Raw genomic sequence first — 23,246 nt, forward strand, 5'->3', positions numbered from 1 at the left:
TTAAAAAAAAATTAAAAAAAAAAGAAAAAAAAATCCAACAATACATGTGGAGAAATATTACGAAGTGGGTATTTTTGTTTTAGTTGCGTAATACAAATACTAGTATCAAATTTAGGATTTCTTTCACTATTTACCACTTTCACATGTTAAAATTAATCCTTTCGTCCCTAAAAGATTGTCCTATACATATGTGTAAAGTCTTTACAAAGATTTATTCTACACTTTAATTGGTAAGCTTTTCCACTTACATCTCGACTTGCTCTCTCCTTCTATCCCTCTCCTCATCAATAATTGTATCCTCCCATATGGCCATATGCATAGAGATGCATTGTTTCACAGACTTCCTTTCAAAAATTAGAGGCATAAGACAATCTTTTAGAGACAAAGAAAAAATATGTTAAAAGATAACTACATGATACTTGGACTTCCTTCCAAACAAATGTCTCTATATAAAAACCATATGGCTTAAGACTTGTGTAATAAAGTAGGATAGATAATCATACCGTTTAACACATAATAAAAACAGGATGTGCTGTTAAATGTACCTGATTAGCAAAGCAATTATGTTATAGAGCTAACCCAATTACTGCTGGGTAACTTCACTTCTTATTTTTATAGTACAAGTCATAGTTCATGAAGTTCATGACATCAAGTTTATTTAGTAGTAAACATACAATCAAAGTCATACCAGTCCTCACAATAGGAGGTACATATTGATGCATCTAGAAGCATGAGATATGATCTACAACAACGAGGCTGCTTCTTTGTCTAGAAACCAAGTCATCTCATCTTCCGGCGAAACCATTTGAGCTGGCAGAACATCAGTAGTACTCTTGTCACCGAGCACCTTCTTCACTGCATTGACCTCGCCATATCCACAAACCACAAGAGCAATGTAAGCAGAAGAGTTGATTACAGGAAAGGTGAAAGTGATTCGCTCTGGTGGTGGTTTTGGCGAGTCCTTAATAAAGGTAACCCATTTCTTATGCTCCTTAAGGAGAGGATGACCAGGAAACAAAGACGCGACATGTCCATCTGGACCCATGCCTAAAAGCATAAGGTCGAATTTTGGGAAGCCTGTAGCTTGTGATGTTGCTATCACATTGCTTTCGACGAGTTTTCTGATACGGGTTTCGTAATCTTCAGCTGCCCCTTCTGGGGAGAGTGCGTCATTGATGGCATAAACTTGCCCAATTAGGATAGGTACCTGGTATAATTAGGAAGTGTAACATGTGATATATAGTCATATGAAAAATATGCATCAAATTCTTCAATGTATCAGTCTAATTGTCCTCTAGATTTTTCTGTCACAGTTTTCAGAGTAAGTAGTATTTAAAGAATTAACAATAATGTTAAACTAATCTCAAAACAGATTTTTATCATTATCTGTACTCGATACATAGATTTTAAATTTGGCTAATACTAAACCTTACTCATCTACTTCATTAGAAATGCATCAGTCACTACACACTTGTCTCTAATTGTTATTATGAAAATATACACTATTACTAATCCAACAAACCAACACAAATCTGCATAATAACATTTGTTAAAGTTGCTATATATGAATAGTGAAAATTCAAGTCTTAAAAAAAAAAAAAATAGTGAAAATTAAAAGCGATCATCAATTATCTTCGTTTTATTTTTTTTTTAATTTTTTTTTAAGGTGTGAAGAGGGCCATAAGGGCGGTGGTGATAATCGATCCAAGGATCTCTTAGGGCCGAGAGGGAAGCTCTGATCACTTGAGTCATCCTTCACTCTCATACAAGTTTATCTTCGTGATAAACAAGTTTAAAACTGCTACTTAGCGGCTTTACTCCGTGATAACTGGGGCGGCCTCACTGAATATTATGCAAATTATTGGAATTGTTGATCGTAACTATAATCAATAAGATTAGAAAAAAATATACCTTAGACAAGAAACCATCAAAGGCAAGCTTATAATTACTGTCAGGATGATCTCTAGGAACAACTCTCTCATCAAGCCAGAACACATGCCATTTTGACCAATCAATTGAATTTGAATAGGGTGGTTCCACCAATTTCCTAAATTATTTCCAATAATTATTTAAATATTAAAAACCCAATCAACCAAATTTAAAAATACATGAAAAAAAAAAAAAGATTTCATACCTGAGATTTTGTATAAGGTATCCCCCAGAAAGAACAACAGTAAAAACGCCCCTCTCTCCGACAAACTTATCAGACAAATCAGCGACGTATTTTGCCAATTCTGAAGCTACAACTTCTTCAGAATCTAAGATATTCACATTAACAGGAGATTTTACTTCTGACATTGACGCTTTCTGATCTACGAGTATATATTTATTGTATTTGAAAGATTGTTGTTCTGGATTTTGATGGTTTTAGTCAGAAAATAAATGTGAGTATTTGTAGAATAGAATAAAAGGTTGATTTGACTTTTTGGTACATTAATCAGCACGAAGATGTTGAGTTCCTCGTGTAAGTACTATGTGATACGTGTAGGGGTGTCAATTCGGTTAAACAGTTCGGGTTTGGGTTGGGTTTATCAGTTTCGGGTTATAACGGGTCGGTTTATAACGGATTGAAATAATAAACGGGTCGGTTTGGGTCGGTTTTGAAAATTATCGGGTCAGTTCGGTTTGGTTTTTTTAATTGCAGTTTCTATTCGGATCGGGTCCTTATCGGGTCGGGTTCTAGTCGGTTCGGGTCATAATCAATTTGGGTTGAACTGGGTCGGTTTGAAAACGGGTTTAGCCCATTTAATGTGGGTTTCGGTTAAAAACAGTTCGGGTCTTAATCAGGACGGGTCGTAATTGGTTCGGGTCATAATCAGTTTGGGTTTAACTGGGTCGGTTCGAAAATGGGTTTCGGTTCAAAATAGATTGGGTGAAATCGGGTCCAACCATTATCGTTTCGGTTATAATCGGTTTAGATTGAACTTGGTTGGTTTGAAAACGAGTTTACTCAATTTGAAACGGGTTTCTAATCAAATCATATCGGGTTAAAATTGAGTCGGATGATTACCGAGTCGAATTAGTCATATAATGGGTAGGAACGAGTCATGTTATAATCAAGTCAAGTCATAAATAAGTTGGGTTTATCGAGTAGTGGGTTGAAACAGATTAGATCATAAACATATTGGGTAACAGGTCGTAAATGACTCAGTCATAACGGGTTACGAGTTTTAAACGGTTCGGTCATAACGGGCTACGGGTCGTAAACGGTTCGGTCACAACGGGTTACGGATTATAACCGGTTCGGTCACAACGGGTTACGGGTTGGAACGATTTAGGTTTATCGGATTTTTATCGGGTTTTAACGGTTTTCGGTTTAAAACGGGTCGGGTTACTATCGGGTTTAAACGTAATCGGTTTGGGTTGCTTTCAGTTTCGGGTTGTAACGGTTTGGCTTGATAACGGGTCGGGTTAGTAACGGTTTGCACAAATTCGGTTTAGTTCAGTTTCGGTTTGGAAAAAATTGGGTCGGGTCAGTTTTCGGTTTCCAAAAAACGGGTTTTAAACAGTTCAATTCCTTTTCGGATCGGTTCGAAACAGTCGGGTTTAACGGTTCGGGTCAGAAACTGACAGCTCTAGATACGTGTTGTTTTTCCTAAAGGAGTACCTTACTGCCACAACTCAAAATTGTACCAACTATATTTACAAGTATTATACTAGAAAAAGGTTGATATCAAATATGCTACGGTATATATTTTTAAAATTAAAAAAAATATGTATGTTAATTATAGAGTACGTAGCAAGAGACAAGTACTAAGATGAAGTGTAACATTTTTAGCTGTTGAATAGGAATTGTATTATCTAATGAATAATTATATATCTCAAATGGGCAACTTTTGTGCACCCATTTTGACTTCTAAAGGCGAAATTGTTCTCACAATACCAGGTTTGAGGATGATGTTGGTTCCGTATTAATATACGACCCATTACATTGAGGGCACCACTTCATGATCAAGAAGTACAACAAATTAGACAAAGCGGCTTGATTGAAACAAGCAAGGAAAGCGAGATCAAGAATATCAATCAAGAAGATACTTGCCAAAAATACACCTACAGAACAAGGAATGGAATAAATTAAAGAGATCTCCTACACTTTGAATATATTTTCAATATCTATGTAACCCTAGGAGTTCCTAGGTATAAATAGGAAAAGTCAGACATTATAACACTCATGTACGCTCACTCGCATTTCAATATAAACTAGTTAGGTCCCGTTCTTTAGAGCTGCTTTGCTCTGCTCTGCTTTGCTGAAATCTGCTTTGCTCTGCTCTGCTCTGCTTTGCTGAAATCTGCTCTGCTCTGCTCTGCTCTGCTTCAATATGCTCTGCTCTGCCCTGCTCTGCTCTACTTAAAATTAATACTTAATATTAAATTATTATAATAATAATTAATATTTAATAATAATAAATAATTAATATTTAATATTTAATAATAATAATTAATATTTTATAATAATAATAATAAATAAATAATATTTAATAATAATAAATAATTAATATTTAATTATAATAATAATTAATACTTAATAATAATAATAACAATAATTAATTATTGATATTTAATAAAAAAATAAAAAAAATAATAAATAATTATTAATATTTAATAATAATAATAATAATAAATTAATAATAATAATAATAATAATAATAATAAAAACAATAATAATTAATATTTAATAATAATAATAATAGTAATAATAATAGTAATTATACTAACAGTAATAATAATATTAGTAACTAATAATATTAATTATAATAACAATAATTGATTTTTATAATAGCAATTAATATTAAGATAATGACTAATATTTAAAGATAATACTAATTATTAATTTTTAATAATAATAATTAAATAATATTTAATAATAATTATAATTAATATAATAATAATTAATATTTAACTTTAAAAATTTAATGATTATAATAATAATGCGATAATATTAGTAGTAGTAGTAGTAGTAGTAGTAGTAGTAGTAGTAATAATAATAATAATAATAATAATAATAATAATAATAATAATAATAATAATAATAATAATAATAATAATAATTAATATGATGATGATGATGATGATAATAAAATAATAATAATAATAACAATAAAATCTGCTCTGCTCGGCTCGGCTCGGCTCGGCTGAAATCTGCTCTGCTCTGCTTTGCTCTGCTCTGCTCTGCTTTGCTCTGCTGAAATCTGCTCTGCTCTGCCCAGAAGCTCAAAAGAACAGGGCCTTATTCTACTTTTGTCTATGGATCTGCAACCCTGCTGAACAAGGAAGCCTGTCCTTACTCAGTATTATGTCTCTAAACTTGTCTCTTTGATCTTATTGAATACTTATTGCTTATTTATTGGTTACTAGTTGTTGGCCCGCGCGCTACGCGCGCGGTTCCTCAATTTGGTGATTTTTGCTCGGTGATTAATATGTAATCAGTCATTGTTGTATGTGTAGATTATTTCTAATGTTATATTGGTAACGGAGCCAGGTATATTTATTAGCGTTGAACAAAAATGAAATTTGATGAAATGGATTGTTTTGCTAATGAATTAATGTAATATTCCCTCCGTTTCCAAATGATAGTCCCTTATGGCCTATTATTAGTCCCAAATCGATAGTCCCATTTGCTTTTTTCAAGTACCATTAATATCAATTTTTTAAACAAAATTCCCTCCAATTGCAACAATATTTGTGCAAATTTAACTTTCCCGTGTAAATTATGTTTTTCAATGTACTTTTATTACTTTCTCTCTCAACTATTTTACATACCTAATAAAAATTTATCTTTTCAATGTAATTTTACTACTTTTATTTAAGTTTCTTAATTCACGTGATTTTTGCCCATAAAGGACTATCATTTGGGGACGGAGGGAGTATATGTGTGTTGATTAGCAAAATAATTTCAATAGATTACTCACGGTTTCAAAATTAGTAGAAGTCATTGTAAAATTCTTTTATTCGAAATTTAATGGGTAGATGTTAAACGTTTTAGTGCCAAAAATAGTTGTTATGAATAAGAATCAAATTTAAGAATTTTTCTTTAAACGAATTAAAATTAATCACTTGGGGGATCAAATGTGGAAAGGATACTTTTAAATGAAATGAAAAAGCTATATGCATACAAAATGTCTTTGTTAACAAATTTGCATCATCATAAATAATGGCGCGCAGTCCCCCAATTTGGCGATCTCTGATTGGTTATTATCATTTAATTAGCTTATGTTATATGCTAATCATTATTTTATCGGTTTAATTGTGATAAAGGTGTGAGGATTGAGAAACTGGATGGTATGATCAAGGAGATTGGAGGATTGGTAAACTTGATGTTGAGATCAGGGCGATTGGAGGATTGGCAAACTGGTGGTGCAATCAGGGTGATTGGAGGATTGACAAAGTGGGTGGTGAGATCAAGGCGATTGGAGGATTGGCAAACTGGGTGGTGCAATAAGGGTGATTTAAGGATTGGCAAATTGGGTGTTGCGATGATGGCGGTTGGAGGATTGAAAAATTAAGTGGTGCGATCAAGGCAATTAGAGTATTGGCAAAATATATGGGTGGTGCGTTCAAGGCGATTGGAGGATTAGCAAATTGAGTAGTGCGATTAGGGCGTTTGGACTATTGCAAATGGGTGTTGCGATTAGGGAGATTGGCAACATCCAATTTGCCAAATTGAAGTTGAAATTCATGGTTGAAAAATAAACTTCAATGGAGGATAGAGAGCTCGACACTTTAATGGAAGTCTCGGATCTTATAAGAGGAGAAAAAAAATTCTATTCAAAACCAAAATTCATTTATCAAATTTGCTTCAATCGTACATGAGGAAACCGCATAAAACAAAACATTTAATAAGAAATCCAATATCATAATTAATTACAATAATAAATAAATTGAACAAGACCCAAGTATCAAAATTATAAAATAAAATCAGTGAAAAGAAGGAAATTATACTGATAAAAGATCATCTCTAATGGTGAGTTAGATACTCAACTTTGAGTCTCATTTGACAAAAAATGTGGGCCCTTATCAATATGATAATATGTTTTGTAATTTATTTAAGTATTAATTTTTTTTTTTTTACTAAAAAAAAAATTTATAATATGATTTGGTAGGCCATAAATTGAAAGGGACATTAGAATTGGGTTGGGTATCACCATTGGAGGTAAAAACAACTCATTTTGTATTTCAATACTCTCATTTTGTATTTCAATACTCAAAGTTGAGTCTCACCAATGGTGGTGGCTAAGGGGGGTGATTGGAGGATTGGTAAGCTGATTGTTGCAATCAGGACGATTAAAGGATTGCAAACTGGTGTTGCGATCAAGGCGATTAGAGGATTTGTAAACTCAGTGGTGCGATCAAGGCGATTGGAGGATTGCAACTTGGGTTTAGTGATTAGGGAAATTGGAAGATTAGCAATACCTTATTTGCCAAATCGAAATTGAAATTCATTAATTGGAAAATAAACTTCAATGGAGGAGAGAAAGCTCAACGCTTTAATAGAAATCTCGGATCTTATAAGAAGAGAAAAAAATTCCTTCAAAACCAAAACTCACTTCTCAAACCTACTTCACTTGTACTTGAGGAAAAGTGTATAAAACAAACATTTAATAAATAATTCATTATCATAATTAATAAACTAAAATCAATGAAAAAAAAAAATCACACTGGTTTGAGGGGGTAATTGGAGGATTGACAAACTGGGTGGTGCGATGATGACGGTTGGAAGATTGGCAAAGTGGGTGGTGCAAACAAGATAATTGGAGGGTTGGTAAAATGAAAGCTGCGTGGACCATTTTAACGTAAATACCCACCCTCACTTTGATTATAATGAATATAGTATGGGTTAGTCTAAGTTGTAGGTAAATAATTTTTTTAAATGTAATTCGTGGTAACTTGCGTATATAAAAGTCTATGCCTTTGGACCATGATCAATATTGTCTTAAAAGTGTTGCCACGTAATATTTAAGATATAACCTGTAGGGCATGTAGTTAGAATTACATATCTTAGCATATTGAATTGCATGTATAATAAAAGTATTAACTCTACAATCCTTTCATAATAATGAATGCTACTTCGATTTCAATTACTTAGTACGTTAACGAATTTCCATAACAATACAGAAGGGAAAAGGGGGGTGGGGGGGAATCACATGTTCACTCAGTGGCGGAGCCACTATAGGAACATGGGGGGACAGCTGTCCCCCCATTTTTTAAAAAAAAAAAAATCAACTTTTTCTAAAAGAAAAAAAAAATTGAACGTTGAAAAGGTAACCCGTGACTTTGGAAGTTGGAGTAAAGTAGTAAACAAAACCCACAAAATGACAAAACATTGTCAGAGTAAATAAGTTATTGTCCCCCACTAACTCCATTACTCCACTAAAGTCTAAAATCTAAAATCAAAAGTTCTAAAAGACTAAAACAGTAAAACCAATATTAGGACTTTCGTGAATCGTGACCACTGAGTCACTGACCAGCGGACATAACCACCGGCGAGGGCGGCGACCAGACCACCGGCGAGGGCGGCGATTAGACCGTCGAATTTCTGACCTTCTGTTGTGGATTGTTCGGTTGCTCCTTCACTTTCCCAACATCCCCAATTTAATTTCAAAGTAAGTTATAACCCTAATTAAATCCCTAATTTTATTAAAATCAGTTTTTTGTTGTTTAATTGTTTATGTTATTGTCTATTTAATTGTTTAATTGTCTTGTTCCATTAAACTGATTTCTTGAATGTTGATTACAATTTGTTGAATGAGTAATTGATTACTTGGTTGAATAATTGTCTAATTGTCTTTTAATAGTTATGGTAATTGATTAATTTATATAGGTAATTAATTAGTTTATTTTTTCTAATTTAATAGGATGTCAAAACTCAATCTTCGACAATTTATGTCTAAAAGAATGAAATCCCAAGATGTACCCCCTTCATTTAGTACTCCCCAAACTCAAGAAGATGAAATGGAAATTGGTGGTTCAAATGCTAGTAATGTAGAACCGGAGGATGATGAATTGGTATATGATGTGGAACTCCTTCCTCATGATCCTGGGAAAAGAATGAACATTATGGATTATCCCCCTAATCAAAGAAATGCGGTTAGAAGAGGTTACATTCTCAAACAACCTTGTCAACCAAAAACCCATGATTTTCCTAAAATACAAGTGTCCGGAATGCGTCGTTTTAGTGTTAATTGGTTTTAAAATGGGATTGGCTTGAATATAGTATTGAGAAAGATGCCGCCTTTTGCTTTGTATGCTACTTGTTCAAAGGTGAAATTGAATCAATTGCGGGGGGTGATGCATTTGTAGATGGTGGGTTTAGGGCATGGAATGAACCAGAAAGATTTGAGAAGCATGTTGGGGGTATAAATAGTGCTCATAATGTTTCTTATGAGAAGTATGTGAATTTAAGAGATGGGAAAAAGAAATCAATTGTGAATGTGTTAGAAAAGGCAAGTGATGTGGCTAAAGCACAATATTTTATTCGTTTGAAGGCATCTTTAACTTGCTTGAGATTTCTTTTGGGGCAAGGTTTGACATTTCGTGGACATGATGAAAGTGATGAGTCATATAATAGAGGTAATTTCATTGAGCTTTTGAAATGGTTAGGAGAAAAGGTTAAGGAAGTAGGTGAAAATAATCTTGACAATGCACCCGGAAATTGTCAAATGACTTCTCCCCCCATTCAAAAAGACATTATTAATTGTTGTGCAAAAGAAACAACTAAGTGCATAATTGAAGAGCTTGGTGATGATTACTTTGCTATATTGGCCGATGAGTCAAGTGATGTGTCTAAAAAAGAGCAACTTGCTCTTGTTTTGCACTTTGTTGATAGAGATAGTGGTTCGATAATGGAGCGATTTTTAGGAATTGTTCATGTTGGTGATACTATCGCTTTATCTCTTAAAGATGCAATTTTGTCTTTACTTGTGGAACATTCATTAAGTCCATCAATGATAAGAGGGCAAGGGTATGATGGGGCTAGTAACATGAAGGGTAAAGTAAATGGTCTTAAGACTTTGATTATGAATGATACTCCAAGAGCTTAATACATTCATTGTTTTGCTCACCAACTTCAACTAACATTAGTAGCCGTTGCTAAAAAAATGATAGTTGTGGTTGGCTTTTTGAGATACTTGCAAACTTGTTGAATGTGGTTGGAGTGTCTTGTAAGAGAAGAGAAATGATTCGTGAAACTCAAGCTCAAGAGGTTGCTCAAGCATTGGATTTGGGAGAAATTGCTAGTGGATCGGGTTTAAATCAAGAGCTTGGTTTGAAGAGGCCCGGGGATACTCGTTGGGGATCTCATTACAAGTCTCTTATAAACATCATCCGTTTGTTTCCTACAATTATTAAGGTGCTTGTGCGTATTGAGAAGCATGGTGCATCGGAAGATAAGTTCAAAGCTCAAATTGTTTTAAGACAATTAGAGTCATTTGATTTTATTTTTGTAGCTCACTTGATGATGACTATTTTTTGTTATACTAATGATTTGTGTGTTGCTTTGCAAAGAAAGGATCAAGATATTGTACATGCCATGGAACTTGTTACATTCACAAAAAGTGTGTTACAAAAAATGAGGGAGCAAGGGTGGGAGACTCTCTTAAACAAGGTTGTTTCATTTTGCACTAAACATGGCATAGATGTTCCTAATATGGAAGCTCCTTACGTTCCTCAAGGAAGATCAAGGCGTTTTGTTGAAGAAGCTACAAATCTACATCATTTCCGGGTTGGAATTTTTTTGGGAGTGATTGATTTTCATCTTCAAGAGCTTGATAATCGCTTTAATGAAAGAAGTATGGAGTTACTTACATGCATGGTGTTTTGGGTGTTTTTAGTCCCTCGGGAGAGTTACAGCTCGAAGACTGGTCCGGCGCGGCCTGTACCTGCAAAACAACGGAAACTTCTGTTGGTTGGAGTTCCGCCTCCGACGGTCAAGTTAGAACGCGTAGGAGAGTAAAAAGGTGCGGAAATAAAGGTGAGATCTTTACAGATCCCGAGATCAGGTGCTTTCTCTGATGTTTGAGAGAATGCAGGTAATGCAATAAATGATTGAATCAACTCTTCCCCCAAAAAAGGGGAATCTCTCCCTATTTATAGGGTCATGGGAAAATGTGCCCTTACTCTAGGTCATGTGACCTAGAGTTGGTGGGCTATGACAAGTCATGGGGAATTGGGCTTTGAAAGCCGTCATTCCTTGGTGTGACAGTGGTGTCCACGTGTCACTTCTCAATTGGCCTTTGCATAGACCTACATGGCAAGGACAAGTGTCCTAATAATGGGTTGACACGTGTCGTGCTCTCAGGCCGCCACATGGCAGGGTAATTTTACTCAAAACATTTGCCCCTGTCACAGAGGTGACGTGGCACGCCACGGGGCGTATGTGACACATGTCAGCGTCTCATTTGGCGAAGAGAAGTTACTGTTCACTCTCTGGGGTAATATCGAGGCAACCCCTCAAAAATTACCCCTCTATAAAAGGAAAATTCACCCTCATTTTTCACGCATCTTGCGTTGAAATTTGAGAGGATTTTCTAGGGAATTTTTCACAAAAAAGTGTGTACTCTGCCGTTTGTTACTCTCCGACTGCACCAACCAGCTCGTTTCCAAGTCAACCGTACCTTTCTAAAGGTAACCGTCTGACTTTCTTTTGTTTGTTCTTTTAAAATTTTTCCGCCTGTGTTTGTTTTTTCTTTCAATAAAATGGTTTCTCAAACACATTCGGCACGGCCTAGAGTAGTTATCAGTCGGTCACCAGGGACGGCTGAATCTAGGACTAGGGGTGCCGTTTGCCTCACCCTTCCTTCGTCCCCGAATCCGACCGACTCTGTGTCTGTGCAGGACACTATGGCCAGAACGAAAAGAACCGCAAGGGGGGATGAGGGGGATGGCTCTATCAGGGTACCTCGAAACGAGGTTTATTATGACAGGCCTGGAACCCTGAGTACTCCGGATGATTCTATCTTGGACTTACCGCCTGGTCAGCATGAGGCTGAATCTGACCAGGACTCTCCCCAATCTTTTTCCCTTTCATCCTCAAATTCTTCCTCAGACGGCTCTGAATTTGAACATGGGCCGTCTAAAAAGCCTGACGAGGAGGCCGCTTCCCCTGAAAGGGGTCAAGGTGAGGCGTCATCTTCTCTTCAAGATGATTACACCCCCTACTTCTCACACATCTCCCTTTCCACCCAAAAGACCATGCTAAAGGGGTTGGATGAGTTTAGGGATACGTATGTCATAGGGGCCGGTTATGAAGTCAAGGTGTCTGCCTTGACGGATGCTGTAGTCTGGCCCCTTAACAAGAGCTATCAGGACACTGCATTCGGCTGTTATGCCGCAGTGATCCAGGCGGGTCTTAGGTTTCCCCTAGATCCGGCCATTGAGGGTATCCTTGATGGATACCGCCTGGGGATCTGGCAGCTCACCCCTAACTCATGGGTGAACATCCCGGGGTATGTGGCCGCCTGCAGGATGCAAAATGTTGAACCTGGCTTTGAGGCGTTTGCTTCCATGCATTATCTGAGCAAAGCCCCTCAGTCAGCTGGCCCCGGTTGGTATACCCTTACAAGCAATAAGGGGTACATGATGACACTTGGTAAGGAATCCAAGTGGAAGGATTGGAGGAACAAATTCTACATTATTTCCTCCCCTGATACCAGTCGGAATGCCAAGTTCAACTCTTGGAACCAGAACCCCTATCTCCTTGGCCAAAAGGCCTTACTGCCGCCTGTCACTGAAGAAGGATGGGATCAAATTCTTGATCCAGGTTTGTTTAAGGTAGAAGTACAGGCGGTAGAGGGAGGTTCTAAGAAGGAAATAAAATTCAGCAGCTACATCCCCCAGTATGAATGGCTCAAGGACCCGACCTATTTGGCCGCCTGTGGCCTGAGCTTAGAGAAAGGAAGAGGTGGGTAGATGGATGAGGGTCACATCATACATTATTTTTTGCAAAAGTTTTGATGTTGTTTTCTAACCACCCATTCGGCCTTTTGCAGAAGAAGCGATGTCTCAGCTCCCTCCCAGCAAGAAACCAAGCGGCTCCGCCTCCGCCTACCGCCAGATGATGAACAAGAAAAACCAGATCTTCAAGCGGGAGCAGCTTGAACATGTAAGTTTTCCCTTCATCCGGCCTCAATTATAACTTTTACTTAGTATATTTTTCACTAGTGAGTTTCTCTTGAACAAGAGGGCTCAGTGAAGCCTCCTGTAGTCCCTGGGGTTAATCTCAAACCCCCCAAGCGGACTGCAGAGGCCTGCTAAACGCTCCCGGAAGACGGTAGCTCATAAGTCCTCCGCCAGCGACTCCGGATCGCATCCCTCCACAGGCGGAAAATCGCCGGCTACTCTCTCCGCTCTCAAGGAGGCATCCGAATCCAAGGACTCGTCGTCTGCTCGAGAAGGCCCCCCTGGCAGGCGCCAAGGAAAGCAGGTCCAGGACCTGGTTATCATTTCAGGTACTTGACTTCCCTTCTTTTTTTTTTTTTTTTTTTTTTTTGTCAAGTAGAGCATGTCATGCGGCCTTTATCATGCGGCCTTATCACTTGCCGGATGTGTGTTAAGTAACACCCCAACTTAATTCTTGATATACAGAAGCCCCCTCCCAAGCTCCAGACCTTAGAGAAGTTGCTAAGGAAATGCTCCGTCGAGGAGTTACTGCTGAGCAACGTGCCTCCATCCGGGGAGTTGGCAGCATGAACCTGGATGCCATCCTTGCTCTTCTCGCAGAGGTAAAGACTTTAAAATATTTCAACTTCTAATTTCATTCGGACCGTCTGTTTTACTAACGACCCTTTTCTTTTGTCCGGGTGCAGGCTATGCTGCGAGTGAATGGCCTTAAAAAGCCATTCAACGAGAAGACCAAGGAGGTAAGAGCTGCCAACCTTCGGGCCGCCTCCAATCTTAACAGAGCGCAATTTGATGTTAACAAGAATGACTTGCTAACACGAGATATACTATATTCTCAGACGGCTGCCAACTTGCAGGTTAAGAACGATTTGGAGGCGGCTCAGCAGAGAGTTGTGGAGCTGAAGGGGGAGCTGAAGGCGACCAAGGTGGAGCTTGGCAAGCTACAAGACATCGACAGGGACACATCTAGTCTCCGTCGTCAGGTCGATAGCTTAAGAAAAAAGCTTGCCAAACAGGAGGAGCAGCTCAGGTCCAAGTTCGAGGAGCACGCTGAGGATGAAAAGCGCCGGCTCATTGAGGAGAATGAGGCCGACTGTGTTACTCGAATGAAGATGGCATGGAAGACTCTCTTTCCTAAGGACGATTACTCCATTTGGGAGTATCGTTATGAGCAGGCGACCGACGCCTTAGACCAGGAGCATGCGGAGCCGGAGTAGCCCTTGGCGGAGGAGGAGCAGGCGGAGGAGGGAGCCACTGAGGGGGAGCACCAGGAGCCGGCCTAAGATCAAACGGTCACTCATACTTCCAATGAGCAGGAAGGGGCGGATGATAATGCTGAGCAGTCGGTCCCTAGTGCTAATTGAGCTGTTCCTGGATTATTTCTGCGGCCGTATGGCCATGTTTATGCATCTCCGGCCTGTGTGCCGAGTAACCTTGTCTCTTTACCGACCGTGGGGTCGGGTCACTTAACAATTTTTTTTTATCTCACCGGTTGTTGAGCCGTTTTAACAACTTTTGGCTGGCCATGGGGTCAGTCTTTTTAATTTATGAAGAAATCATTCGGCCATTAGGTCGGATGTTGTTTATACTTTGTGTTTGAATGTTGCATTTTTGCATTTGAATTTGAATTTAGGCTTTGATAGGTATGGCATTCCGGATGTTTATGACGTACCGGATGCTTTGCCCCTGGACGGCTGTGTGCTTGGGTTTACAATTGGTTGATTGACTGGAAATTGGTGATACCGAAAGGAAAGGTATGGTTAATTTCTAAGTCAATCAATCACTAAGGTGATTGCCCCAAGCCAAACACGCAGTCGGCCATACGATCAGACGGTGCTGAATGCAGGTGGTCTTTCGACCTTGATGTCATTATCGAATGACTAGTCATGCTATATTTATTACAAGTGCATGATTTTGAATATAAAATTTGATGGCTCCGTCTGCTATTATTTTATTACGATAGCAGACGGCTTGTATCTTCCAGGCAGCCTCAGGTGCCTTCAACAGGTTTCAGTTATCCTTCCAGGGCCATTTTTAGAATTGGTCCGTTTGTGTAGGTTGATAACTACATTGTTTTTTCTAATTATACTTAGCCTGTTTGCCCCATTTGGGAGACTGTATAATTTCTAAGGGTAACCTGAGTTAAAACTTTAGTTAATTGTTGGGTGATACAATGATCATCCGGGTTCTTAAGACTGATTCGTTTTTCAAGTTACTATGGTCAGGCGGCTATGAGTTTATCAATTAGACCGTTCAATCTTTGCCGTCTGTATGCGATGGTAGAGCAAACAAAAGAATGCTCTCTGCGACGATAACACCCGGAGGGGCGTCGCCGGACGCCATGTTTCACATTGGAGCAGGCGAATTTATAAAATATCCAACCATCCGGCTTAGAGCCTCATGCCCCATTTGGGGGCGGTTGTGTAGCCACTAAGTCTTTTTGTGCTTAGTTTGATCTCTGGCCATTGGCCTCCTGTTCAGATCTATATCGATCAAACGGGTCTGTCTGTGTTTTAAGCAGATAGATTACATAAAAAGGGAGCATGTATGTTAAATAAACAACATGATAAAACAAAAGCATAATATGAAAACAGAAAGCTACTTTTCATTCATAGGCTTACTATTTACAAAAATTTACAACTTAGAAGTAGTATTTTTTGAGATTGTCTACATTCCAAGTTCTGGGTAGCCGCCTACCGTCTGGAGTTTCCAGGCGGTAGGTGCCGTCTCTCACTTCCTCATAGATTCGGTAGGGTCCTTCTCTATTGGGAGTTAACTTTCCAAGTTCATTCGCCCTACCGACTGCCTCCACCCACTTGGTGAAGTAATCCACAGCCACCAAAATGTAGCGCTTTCCGCCTGGAGCAGGCGTATAAGGACCGAGGATGTCCATGCCCCATTTAGCAAACGGGATCGGGCTGTGGATTGCCGTCAGATCAGTAGCCGGACGGTGGATCATTTTGCTAAACCTTTGACACTTGTCACATTTTTTAACCATTTCCATGGCATCAGATTCAAGAGTTGGCCAAAAGTAGTGTCGTCTGGCTCTGACAGCCAAAGACCTGCCGCCTATATGAGAGGCATAGAACCCCGCATGTAGGTCTTCGAGAATCTCCTTCCCCTTCTCTGGGGTAACACATTTCAAGAGTGGCTTAAGGAAACCATCTTTGAAGAGTTCTCCGTTTCTCATCTCGAAGTTTGCAGCTCGCTTTTTCAGGATGGCCGCCTCCTGAGGTGAATCCGGAAGCGTTCCATCAGTAAGGTAACCCCGAATGCCATCCATCCAGGTGGAACTTCGGTCAAGGAATCCAATGGGCTCTTCATGTATACTTCTTCTTTCCAGAACTTCCCAAAAGACTGACCGAGGTGTGTCACAGTAGGCGGAGGATGCTAACTTAGACAGTGCATCCGCCTGATTGTTGTCTGACCGGGGAACTTGACTCAAATGAAATTCTTCAAGTGTCTCGGCTTCCTCTTTGACCGCCTGAAGATATTTGATCATAGCCGGATGGGTTGCTTCAGAGACACCCTCATACTGGCTAACAACCAATTGCGAATCAGAGTAGGCGTCAATTTTTGTTGCCCCAGCCGCCTTACACATACGGATGCCGGCTAGTAGGGCCTCATAGTCCGCCTCATTGTTTGAGGCTTGAAACTTGAATCGTAATGCATACTCAAATTTATCTCCCTCAGGAGACTCATAGATAACGCCTGCACCACAACCATTTTTTGTAGAACTCCCGTCCACATACACTTTCCAAACCTGATTAGGGTTATCCGGGGGAACCGGACGTGTCATTTCAACAATGAAGTCGGCGAACGCCTGACCCTTCACTGCCTTCCTTGGTTCGTAAGTGATTTCAAGACTTTGCATTTCAATAGCCCATTTTAACATTCTACCGGATGACTCCAAGGTTGACATTGGCCGCTTGAGAGGTTGGTCCGTGTATATAACGACCGGATGCGCCAAGAAGTATGGTTTCAACTTCTTGGATGCCATATAAAGAGCGAGGCCAAAATTTTCAACCATGGGGTACCGGAGCTCAGCGTTCAACCAGATACATGAATAACGTCTCTTTGGGCAGAGGGCTAACTAGCCTTGGCAAAGAGTGCAAGTGTTCTTTCAATTTCTGGAAGGCCGTCTCAGCCTCATCCCCCCATTCAAACCTAGTCTTCTTCCTGATAGCTTGGAAGAAGTAGAGGCATTTGTCACCTGACCGGCTGAGAAATCTTCCCAAGGCCGCCAGGCAACCGGTTAACTTCTGAACTTCTTTAACAGTACGGGGTGACCTCATGTCAATTACCGCCTGTATCTTCTCGGGGTTAGCCTCTATTCCCCTTTGATCAATTAAAAATCCGAGAAACTTCCCAGACTCAACACCGAAAACACATTTCTTGGGATTTAACATAACCCTATGTCGCCTGAGTGTGGTGAAGGTTTCTCGGAGATCAGCAAGGTGATCCGCCTGGAGCTTTGATTTGACTATCATATCATCAATGTACGCCTCTAAATTCCTTCCAATTTGATTTATGAAAACCGTGTTAATCATTCGTTGGAAAGTAGCAGGCGCATTCTTCAAACCAAACGGCATCACCGTATAACAGAACAACCCCTGATCAGTGACGAAGGCCGTCTTCTCTTGATCTTTCTTCCACAGGGGGATCTGATGGAAACCTGAGAAGGCATCCATGAAACTCATCAAGGCATGACCGGCTGTAGAGTCGACAAGGCTGTCGATCTTTGGAAGAGGATAGTTGTCCTTGGGACATGCCTTGTTGAGGTCCGTATAGTCAACACACATGCGCCAGGTACCATTCGGCTTCTTCACAAGCACCACATTTGCAACCCAATCAGGGAAGTTACATGGCCGAATGAACCCAGCGTCCAACAATTTTTTCACTTCGGCGCCTGCCGCCTGACTTCTCTCCTCGCCGTGGTTTCTTTTCTTTTGCCGGATAGGCTTTCTCTTTGGATCCACGGCGAGTTTGTGGACAGCGAGATCCGGGCTGATGCCTGGCATCTCCTCCACTTCAAAGGCAAAAATGTCTTTGAACTCTTTCAGCAGAAGATGTAAGTCTACACCCAACTTAGCACAAGCAGCCGTCCCAATCTTTACAGTTCGATCCGGACGAGAGTCATCCAGAGCGAGATCGATATGCTCACCAGCCGGCTGCGGACGGAGCTCATCTGACCGCTCTCCGGTCAGTGATTGCTATTTCTTTTCTTTCTTCACCTCCACCAGCTGGGTCATTTTTCTCTTCTTTCCGGCTGCTGGTGGGGCTTGGCTGGCATCCTTGACTTCGTCAAAGTCTATTGGTTCCTGCCCCTGACCATCTGGGGCCACTGTATCTTTGACAGCCGAGAGATAGCACTCCCGGGCCGTCTTCTGATCCCCATTCAAGGAACCAACAGAGCCATCATCCTTTTCATACTTGATCAGCATTAGCGAAAGGATGATTACAGCCTTGGCTTCGTTGAGGGTGGGCCGTCCTAAAATAATGTTATAGGCGGTTAATTCCTCAACGACCAAGAACTTGACGACCAAGTGTCGCCCTTCTCCTTTTTCTCCCAGCCGGATGGGTAAGTCAATTCGGCCGGCTGGGTACACCATTCCACCCCCAAAACCAACCAGGGGGTGGGACACCGGGTGCATGCTGCTGGGCTTATACTTAAGCTTTTGCAAGCACTTGTAACTGATGATGTCTGAGGAGCTACCGGTGTCTATAAGTATTCGTCCAACCAGCTGGTTGGCGACTTTGCATTCAATGACAACCGGATCGTCATGCGGGCGGCGAACCCTGCCCCTGTCCTTCTCAGTAATCAGGACATCAGGGAAGGTGCTGTTAGCAGACGCCTGCTCCTCATCAACAACCGAGTCCATCTGCCTTAGATGGCTCTTGGTGCCCCGAATAGTTGGGCCTCCGCAGGAGAATCCACCTGCTATGGTGTAGACCGGATCTTTATCAGTGTCCGTACTACTAGTAGGCTGGACGACCTTTGACGCCTGTCCTGGATTCTTCCCCTTGGACTTGGAGATGTAAGATTTCAACATCCCCTGGTCCGCCAGACGATCCAACGACCTTTGTAAACAAAAGCAGTCATTGGTATCGTGGCCGACTTCCTCATGGAATTGGCAAAATTTATTTTTGTTCCACTTCTGGAGGGAACTCTTCATAGGATTCGGCTTCTCAAGGGATAGCCTATCCTTGATCTCCATGAAAATGGAGTTGCAATCCTTGTTAAACTCGTACTTGGGGACGTACGGTTTAAACTCTTTCTTTTTCTTCCGGGACGGTTGATCTGAGTCCTCCACCGCCCAGACTTCTTTTCTTTTCTTGCTCTCTTCCTTCTTTTTGGCCGGCTGGCTAGGCCGACTGTCTTTTGGTTTGTCGGACTTCTTAGGGTCCGACTGATTTCCAGACGAGCAGAGGTCGGTCGCTTGTATAAAGCTTTCGGCCTCCCTTAATGCCGCCTGTAGGGTGAATGCCCCTTTCCTAACCAGGTCGAACTTAAATGTTGACCCGTCTTTCAGACCCTTAAAGAAGTCTGTGAAAGCTACATCGTCAGACAACCCCTGGATTTGAATCCGGGTCAGGTTGAACCGCCTGACGTATGAGGGAAGGCCCTCCTTCTCACCCTGCTTGATGGTGCTCAAGTCAAGACTTGTTTTCTTTGCAGGGATGTTCATTGAGAAGTTGGAAGCGAACAAGAAGGCTAGCTTCCTGAAGCTATCAATGGATCCGGCTGGCAGATTGCCAAACCATTGCTGGGCAATGCCCTTCAATGTGGCCGGGAAGCAACGGCACCAGGTGGCATCATCCAACCCCTGTTAATACATGAGGTTAGTGTACGCCATGAGGTGGTCTTCTGGGTTGGTGGTACCGTCATAGGTACCAACCAACACATTCTTAACCTTGGCAGGTTGAACCGCCTCGGTTATCTCCCTGGTGAACGCAGAAGGTTGTTCACCAAGTCTAAGCAGACGGAGCTGCCAGTCCAGAGGCTGGACATATGCCGCCTGACCTCCAAAAGGGGCCGACTGCATGAATTGAAGGTCATACTGACCATATGGCGCCTGAGGCGCAGGTGGGGCGCGTCCAATCAGTTGGGGACCAAGCTGAGCGGACTTGCCACCAGTTCCACTCTCATGTAAGGACAGTGAGTTCCTTACAGAGGTTTCCTTGAAGCTATCTGGAAAGTTTGAGGTTGAGGCTGACTCAGACAGCTGTTGATGTCTTCTTCGCTCGATGATGTGCCGAGCGTCAGGAGATGATCTTTTGCTGGGTTCCGGCTGATCATGCCGGATGTTCCTCAAAGGCCCAGTGGGCAGGAGGATCTTAGTCCAGTCAAGTCGTGCGGCTGCCTTCTCCTTTGGATGGGGAGTCGGCTGCCTATCCCTGACTGGCTTCATCCTTGCAGAAGAGGAAGTCTTCTTGGCCGGGTGGCTCTTGCTAGAACCAACCTTGCCTTTGCTGATCATTTCTTTGATTTCACCCTTGAAGGAGTTCATGAACTTCAAGAGTTCCTCCCGAGTGACTGGGGTGTCCCCACTGCTCTTGGGGGCTTTCCCTTCTGATTTTCCAGGGGGCCTTTTGCTTGGACCCGCCTGGTCAAAGTTCCGTTCTAGCTGGTCTCTGGAACGTCTGTATCTTGAGACAAAGGAGCCATCCTTGGCTATATATGTCTCCACTTCATCATCATCATCATCCTCATCCTCAGTGACAACCTCTGGTTGGGGGCGACTGTTTGGAGGAGGAATACCAGAGCTTTCCGGTCGAGGAACCGGTTGCGGATTTTCTTGGCCTTCCGGTTGGATAACCGGTGGCAGGTTGGTAGGATCAGAATGTGGTACAGACTCTTGAACCATCTTGAGGTACTCTCCCCACAGACGGCGCCAAATGTTTTGGGTGTTTTTAGTCCCTCGGGAGAGTTACAGCTCGAAGAATCCGGCGCGGCCTGTACCTGCAAAACAACGGAAACTCCTGTTGGTTGGAGTTCCACCTCCGACGGTCAAGTTAGAACGCGTAGGAGAGTAAAAAGGTGCGGAAATAAAGGTGAGATCTTTACAGATCCCGAGATCAGGTGCTTTCTCTGATGTTTGAGAGAATGCAGGTGATGCAATAAATGATTGAATCAACTCTTCCCCCAAAAAAGGGGAATCTCTCCCTATTTATAGGGTCATGGGAAAATGTGCCCTTACTCTAGGTCATGTGACCTAGAGTTGGTGGGCTATGACAAGTCATGGGGAATTGGGCTTTGAAAGCCGTCATTCCTTGGTGTGACAGTGGTGTCCACGTGTCACTTATCAATTGGCCTTTGCATGGACCTACATGGCAAGGACAAGTGTCCTAATAATGGGTTGACACGTGTCGTGCTCTCAGGCCGCCACGTGGCAGGGTAATTTTACCCAAAACACATGGCTTGCCTTAGTCCTAAAGATAACTTCTCATCTTTTGACAAAGAAAAGGTACTCAAACTTGCTTCTTTTTATCCCGAAGAATTTTCAACTTTTGATTTGATGACTCTTGAAAATCTACTTGATGTATTCATGGAGAATATGCTAAACGATGAAAGATTTCATAATTTGTATGATCTTAACTCTCTTTCCATGATGCTTGTTAAAACTAAGAGGCATAAGACTTGGCCTCTTATACATTTGCTTATCAAGTTGATGTTGATTCTTCCCGTTGCTACGACAAGTGTTGAAAGAGTGTTTTCCTCAATGACTTATGTCAAGAGTAAGTTGCGAAATAGCATGGGTGATCAACTTATGAATGATTGTTTGGTAACTTTTATTGAGAAGGATGTGTTCCTACAAGTCACCGATGAAGATATCATTGACCGCTTTCAAAAAATGAAGACTCGAAGAATGCAATTGTAACTTTTATTTAAAGTTTATGTAATTTTTTTTTTCATTTTTTTTGGGATTGTATGACTTTGTTTGTTTGGATTTTGAGTTGTAAAAATTCGACTATTAAATTATCTATCCGTTTGATTATTTTTTTTTTTAACATTTTTGTTAACTCATGCGTTGTCCATTTGTCCCCCATGTTCTAATTCCTGGCTCCGCCACTGTGTTCACTAAAATGCAATTGCTACTTAAGCTATAAATTACAAAATTTAACACAAAGCATCAATGAGATTGTTGTTTTGTAGCACACCCCACAAAAAGAGTGGCGTGGGAACTTCCAGTCCATTTTTCCGTCTAAATTCATTTTTAACCCTAATTTCTTTCGGCTTTTTAAGTGTCGATTGATAATTTCGGGCTTTTTTCTGACTTTTATTATTCGGGCTAAAATAAGAAAATAATTAAATAAAAATAAATAAAAGGTTCGGGCCAAAAATAAAATAAAAAACAATAAAATAAAAAGGTTTGGGCCAAAATAAGTTGGGCTGAAATTAAAACTATGCTTTTACCAAACATCAAGACTAATCCATGGACCGTTCAAAAGTATGAATTTAATAAAATACGATTTTTTAAGCACTCTCGGGATTAAATACTAAACCCGACCAATAGTGGCGGTGAAAGGCTATTTATCATCGGGTTTGGTTTTGGGGAGACATTTTTAGGTGTCTACACATGCCTAGGACTTTGACTGAGTTTGTAGAAAGGTCAGTTTCGAAAACGATAGTCAAAGTAGCCGATAGGGACGGAGAATGATTTAAGACGTTCTGCGATCCTAAATCACTCTGCATACGCCGATACCTGTAGAAAAATGTTAATTCCACAAATAAAAGAGTAAAGGGATAAAATACGTATCTGGCACCAGTGTATCGGTGACAAACGAATTTGGCAACTTCCTAAGCTTGAAGGAATCCACCGAGTGACATTTGTTGAAACGCTTTCCATGCTTGAGGAAAGACGACTGAAGAGTTTGGTAGTTTTCTAAGCCTGAAGAAAGCTACCGGATAATACTTTCCATGCCTGAGGAAAGTCGACGTATGAATTTGGCGTCATTCTATGCTTGAAGAAATCCACCGATGATGCTTTCCATGCTTGAGGAAAGCCGACTTGGCGGTTTTCTATACTTGAAGAAAAATCCACCGATAACGCTTTCCAAGCTTGAGGAAAGCCGACTTGGCGGTTTTCTATACTTGATGAAAAATCCACCGATAACGCTTTCCATGAGGA

The 23,246-nt window shown here is 40.7% G+C and overlaps 4 protein-coding genes across 4 annotated transcripts; 3 read left to right on the forward strand and 1 right to left on the reverse strand.

The window, feature by feature from the left end:
* Positions 1-603: 603 nt before the first annotated feature.
* LOC145611500 (putative 6-phosphogluconolactonase 4, chloroplastic) lies at positions 604-2,473 on the reverse strand. Its single transcript, XM_081666835.1, has 3 exons — positions 2,135-2,473; positions 1,912-2,047; positions 604-1,207 (listed from the first exon to the last, which is right to left on the reverse strand). The coding sequence occupies exons 1-3, from the start codon at positions 2,296-2,298 to the stop codon at positions 743-745; spliced, it is 765 nt and encodes a 254-aa protein (XP_081522961.1). The 5' UTR covers positions 2,299-2,473; the 3' UTR covers positions 604-742.
* Positions 2,474-8,892: 6,419 nt separating this feature from the next.
* LOC145624825 (uncharacterized) lies at positions 8,893-10,037 on the forward strand. Its single transcript, XM_081677913.1, has 2 exons — positions 8,893-9,094; positions 9,259-10,037. Exons 1-2 carry the CDS (start codon positions 8,893-8,895, stop codon positions 10,035-10,037), a joined length of 981 nt encoding a protein of 326 aa, XP_081534039.1.
* Positions 10,038-10,171: 134 nt separating this feature from the next.
* Positions 10,172-11,044, forward strand: LOC145624826 (uncharacterized). The gene is made up of 2 exons (XM_081677914.1): positions 10,172-10,784; positions 11,025-11,044. The coding sequence occupies exons 1-2, from the start codon at positions 10,172-10,174 to the stop codon at positions 11,042-11,044; spliced, it is 633 nt and encodes a 210-aa protein (XP_081534040.1).
* Positions 11,045-21,530: 10,486 nt separating this feature from the next.
* Positions 21,531-21,995, forward strand: LOC145624827 (uncharacterized). Its single transcript, XM_081677915.1, has one exon. It carries the CDS (start codon positions 21,531-21,533, stop codon positions 21,993-21,995), a length of 465 nt encoding a protein of 154 aa, XP_081534041.1.
* Positions 21,996-23,246: the final 1,251 nt, after the last annotated feature.

The sequence above is a fragment of the Chenopodium album genome, chromosome 3 (assembly GCF_948465745.1).
Source record: "Chenopodium album chromosome 3, dcCheAlbu1.1, whole genome shotgun sequence".
NCBI lineage: Eukaryota > Viridiplantae > Streptophyta > Magnoliopsida > Caryophyllales > Amaranthaceae > Chenopodium > Chenopodium album.